A 5000-nucleotide genomic window follows, 5' to 3' on the forward strand; every position below is an offset into this window, starting at 1 on the left:
TACTTGTTTACTATACTTAGATTTTAGATATATTGTAATTTTGCAGCACCCTTACTTTGGTTCAATGGGGGTTTTACCCTTTAAAACCTGTATGGCCATCAGTGTTTCTTGTGCTGCGTTCAGACACATTTAACAAGTATTTAAACCTCTGAAACTCAAGAAAAAAGGTTTCATTCTCTTCAAAAACATGGGAAAAGTACAGTTTTTTTAGCACACATATTGCATATTTTCAAATAGTATTTTTGATATTGTTAATTTATTTTTTTTATTTTTTTTTGTCCCGTTTGTGATTTTTGTCTACACAACAAAAATATAAAATCTGTATATGTGAAACTTACATGGCAATATATCTGCATCTTCTTTCTAATTTGTTGGTTATTTTTGGATCATTTTTTTGAGTTCCTCCCATGTTTTTGAAAGAAATCAGGCCGATTTACTCCAGTTTTAAAGGGTTAACCCTTGATATTCCAGCTAATGGCTAATGGTATTATATAACACTTGGACACTTGGCTGCTGAGTCAGCTATGAGGAGAAAATCCAAAATGCCATCAAAGTTTCACGAGTAAAGATCTGCTTCTTCTTCTTCTGAGTGTCGATATGATGCCAAAGGAGCACATCAGTGTTAAAAAGAAAAAGCGTATGTAAACTTTTCTGTGCTAGAACGTGTTCCTGCACCCATAAATCAAACTTACAGGCCACATATGTTCATCATGTCCAGGCTGGTTCCCCGTACACAGGATTTAAAGTGCAAGTTCAACATCTGAATAGTTTTCTTCCCTTAAACAAATACTGTGTTGGCTCTTACTTTTCTGTAGCAACACATTTAAAGTTTTACCATAAGTTACATTTTCAAAGGTTGTTTTTGCACTAAATTATTCCACAAAGCTCTAATGCGGCTTTTGTAGAAACACGTTTCATGTCTGACGATGCGAGTCGACACCAGAGTCACATGATCAGACATGTTTCGATAGCTCCAAATGAAAGCACTGCGTCCGTCTGGGAGCGCCTGCTTCCTGTCACACAATTATTATCAAAAATAACCCTTTCATGGTAACAATAGATGGTAGAGATGGAGTGAGTTTTTCTTTTATCGGAAACAAAACACACAGAGACGGGCTGCTGCTGCTGCTGCTGTGTGGACTTTTAAAACAGTTCTTTCAGGAGACGTCAAATGTCTTTTAAAAAGGCGTTTAAAGGGGCGAGGGGTGGAGGTGTGGGGGGGTACAGAGGTGGAGAATCACCCAGGAGAGATCCAGAGAAAGTGGACCAGAAAGGAAAGTTTAGGTTGGTGTTAGAAGTCTGACAGGCCCAGAGCTGAAGGGGCTGATGGGAGGACAGGAGCAGAGTGGGGGGGTGGAGTTATAGGACCTTCTGGAGGATGGCGTTGGGCACTTCCAGAGTCTCGTCCTTCACCAGGACGATGTCATAAGAGTCCAGATATTTGTCCAGCCGCTCCTCCACCTGCAGAGACACATCACAGGGAAACGGTCATGAATCTGCAGGATGAGGTCGAGACTCCTGCACCACTTTTAGTATTTAGAACAAATTTGTAGCAAATCAAACATTTTTGCTTGTGGCCTTAATCAGGTTCATCATGGAACACATGACTAACAGCATTTTAATAAGCTAGGAAGGCTGTTCAAAAATACTACAAAAAAATGTGGTGATTATTTTTTCCTTTAAAATTTTAGCTGCTTTTAAAAAACTTTTGGCAACTTTTTTTACTTCAGATTTATTGGTGATTTTTATTTTTTGGTGATTTTAAAAACGTTTTCATACCATTTTTTGGTGGTGATTGTTTTTTGGGTGATTTTTTTAAGAAAACATGCCTTCCAAACCCGCGGGTCGCCAAAATAAAAGTCACTAACATGTAACAGTTTATCACAGCCAGAAACTGTGAAAACGTATTTGTAGCTTTGGGGAGGATCAAAAACAAACAAACAAAAAAATACCAGCTCCCTCCTCTAACAAATAAAGAACAGTCCCTGAGAGGCCTACTTTTATTTTTTATAACTTATTTTATATAATATTTATTTCTTAGATCGCTCTCTCTCTCTCTATCCATCTATCGATACACACACACACACACACACACACACACACACACACACACACACACATATCTGTAGTCATGTCGTGTCACGGGCGTCTGTACCTTGTCGTTGAGGAAGCCGATCTTGAGGATGTTCTCCACGTTGGGCACGCCGTCGGCCATGCTGAGGTCCCCCAGCGAGTCTCCCATCAGGATGATGTTGCAGTACTCCTTCAGCTGTTTGAAGTACTCCGTGTTCCGCAGGGCGCCGTCGTGTTTGTTGTACACGTGGATCAGCTCGCCTTTGAAACCCTTCAGGACGCCCTGTGAGACGAGGAGCAGATCCAGCCGGCACGGCGGTGAGACATTATGTTTGTTTTTTTTTAACATGTAACACAAACAGAGGAACGGAGGCGTCCGTCGACTCACGTTTTCGTCAAAGTCCATGAAGTTGGAGACGACCTTGACGTTGGGGTGGTACACTCCGGCTTGGCGGATGATTTCCTCCAGGACGTCTCCCAGGCCGGCGGAGAAGATGAAGACGGGGACATCGTGCTGATGCAGGCGGTCAAAGAACTGCTCGTAGCCGTCTCTGAAACGGACACAGAGAGACATCAGAACATCCGCTCATCCGCTGCATGATGGAAACGCCGTTTTCTGACCATTTAAGATCTTCAGCGTTTGAACTTGATCAAACTGTGTGACTTCTTTAAAAAAACATGGAAAAAAAGGCACGAGCAACTTAAGAAGGAAAAATGTTTCACAAAATAAAGAAATAAGTACGTTTAGAAAATTATTTTTAAAAATCTAGGGAAAAATGCTAGGGCTAAACTATATTTACAATTATAGTATATTAACTATATTAATTTATCATAATTACATATTTAAATTATGTTACAAAATTATTGTATTTTTTGAGCACTACTCCAGGACATTTACTTGTTTTTTTTTATTTAATTTTTAATTTTTAAGCTTATGTTACTTTTTACTAATTTCTTGATAATTTTTATGTCATTTCTTCTTCTGTTGCTCACTGCCTTCTTCCCATGTTTTATAAAAGAAATCAAACAAATTTGCTCAAGTTTCAAAGGGCTAATTTGATGAAATGGCATTCTGTTTAATTTAAGAACTACAAATTGAATATGCAAATAAATATTAAAAATCAGAAGAAAACATCAATTATTTAGGTCGTCGTGTATTTTCTGGTGAAGTGCATCATATCAGCTAAATACCCATAATTCAACAGTAAGCTACAGTGCAGTTGTACGGTGTCGAGCGAGTCCAGGTGAGCGAGGAGCGTACCTCAGTGCAGCGTCAGACTCCCTCACCACCTCGGCCAGCTTGTCTTTTTCTAACCGCTGCTCCACAAGAAGCGTGTGAGACTTGAAATACCTGCAAACACAAAACAAACGCATTTTTGTCTCCACTGTGATTATCTCTGTTTGCGCTCAGCTGTTGGTCAGCAGAAACACAAACATGACTGTTTGTGTGTTTGTGTCTCACCACTCCACCATGAACGGGTATTTCTCCTCCATGGTGAGATGGGGGTCGATCTCGATGGGATAATATTTGTTCTTCAGCTGCAGCAGCTTCTGTCGGCACTCCTCCGTCACCAGCTTACAGTTATCAATGATATCTGCACCAAAAATATAGAATTTATGTTTCATACAGGCAAAGACACTCACTGGAAGTGTCAAATAAATCATGTAAGTCAATGAAAATTATATATTTTTTCTCTTTCAGTTTTGTATTTTTAATTAATATTTTTATTTTGTTTCCCTCCTCTTGACAGCTCTTACTTTTTTTTATTTTCTTCTCACACTATGGGTTGGAGAGTGGTTGAGGAGAGTAGGGAAAACAGGAAAATATGTAAAATAAATTTCCACTCGTCTACCTTTGTGAAACTAAAAGATTATCGACCCCCCCAGAAATAAAGAAATGTTGTTTTCATGATGTACTCACTGTGGCATGTCGGGCAGCGTTTGCCGTTGACGGCGAACTTGCTTAATGTCATGTCGAAGTCTGTGATGATCTGCAACAGAGTCAACAACATTTGGTTTTCCAGAACATGAGGAACACAAGAAATTGAGATTTTTTCTAGAATGTGAGTTGACTTTTTCCAAGTAATGAGCCTCGATGATTAATGAGACGTAAGATTGCCTGTAAAGCACTGAATCAGCTGAAAATGTCTGAAGTCAATCATTCAAAGTTAGTTTTCATTTACACACACAGTTAGTGGAGCTACAGTTAAAGCTCGATTAGGTCATTTAATGTGACGCCTGTCTTTGTCCCAGTATACAGGCAGCGGTCTGCCTCCTTTCAGCACGCTGCTATAAATCTATATTATTGATACAGTCTGTGACCCAATCACAATCACAACTGTTTTTTTAGAATAACTTCGGGTAGAAAACCACCACGTCATGTACATATAATCAAACAACGCTGAGCAAACTTCATTGATTCGTTTAAAGCAACCTTAAAAAAAGTCCAGTTTAAGTCCGACTGAGGTGTTTACATGACTGAATAGCTTCCAATCGAATTATTATCTGGAGAAACTTGATTTAAAAGTCCAGTTTTAGCCGGACTAACAAAATAATTTGACTTTTCCTAACATCATGTAAATGTACTGAGTGTTCAGCTTAGAGGTTTCCACAGCTGCTGACAGTTTGTGAGCTTTAATAACCACGAGGTGGCGCTGTTTCACTCAAACAATGACTGATCGCATTTTGTACCTGAAGTTTGGAGGCTCCTCCTTTGATGAGGCCACAGATGATCTGCTCCACCCGCTCAGGGTCCCTCATGTGGACCGTCGTCTTCTCGAACTGCGGCATCTGCAGGGAGAGAGAGCGAGAGAGGGAGCGAGGGAGAGGTTATCGTCGTTAAAAATCCTTCTGACATAGACTTGGCAAACAGGAAAACTGTAAAAACAAGGTGTGAAAGCTGTTTGATCAGCAGCTCCTGAGCAGAT

At 39.8% G+C, this 5000-nt stretch overlaps 1 protein-coding gene across 4 annotated transcripts in view; it reads right to left on the minus strand.

The window, feature by feature from the left end:
• nt5c3a (5'-nucleotidase, cytosolic IIIA) overlaps positions 1–5000 on the minus strand; it is a 19472-nt gene that overhangs the window by 425 nt on the left and 14047 nt on the right. For all 4 annotated transcript variants that reach the window (XM_042489942.2, XM_088084698.1, XM_088084699.1 and 1 more), the window contains exons 2-8: positions 4765–4863; positions 3995–4064; positions 3536–3668; positions 3335–3424; positions 2462–2624; positions 2156–2356; positions 1–1461 (exon numbers count right to left, since the gene is read on the minus strand). The exon at positions 1–1461 is cut by the window's left edge and continues 425 nt beyond it. In XM_042489942.2, the coding sequence (XP_042345876.1) occupies positions 1360–1461; positions 2156–2356; positions 2462–2624; positions 3335–3424; positions 3536–3668; positions 3995–4064; positions 4765–4863 (858 nt within the window). In that variant the 3' untranslated portion in view covers positions 1–1359. The remainder of the gene's footprint in view (positions 1462–2155; positions 2357–2461; positions 2625–3334; positions 3425–3535; positions 3669–3994; positions 4065–4764; positions 4864–5000) is intronic.

This window comes from Plectropomus leopardus, chromosome 11, assembly GCF_026936395.1.
Source record: "Plectropomus leopardus strain MGB_pleo_1.0 chromosome 11, ASM2693639v1, whole genome shotgun sequence".
Classification (NCBI taxonomy): Eukaryota; Metazoa; Chordata; class Actinopteri; order Perciformes; family Serranidae; genus Plectropomus; species Plectropomus leopardus.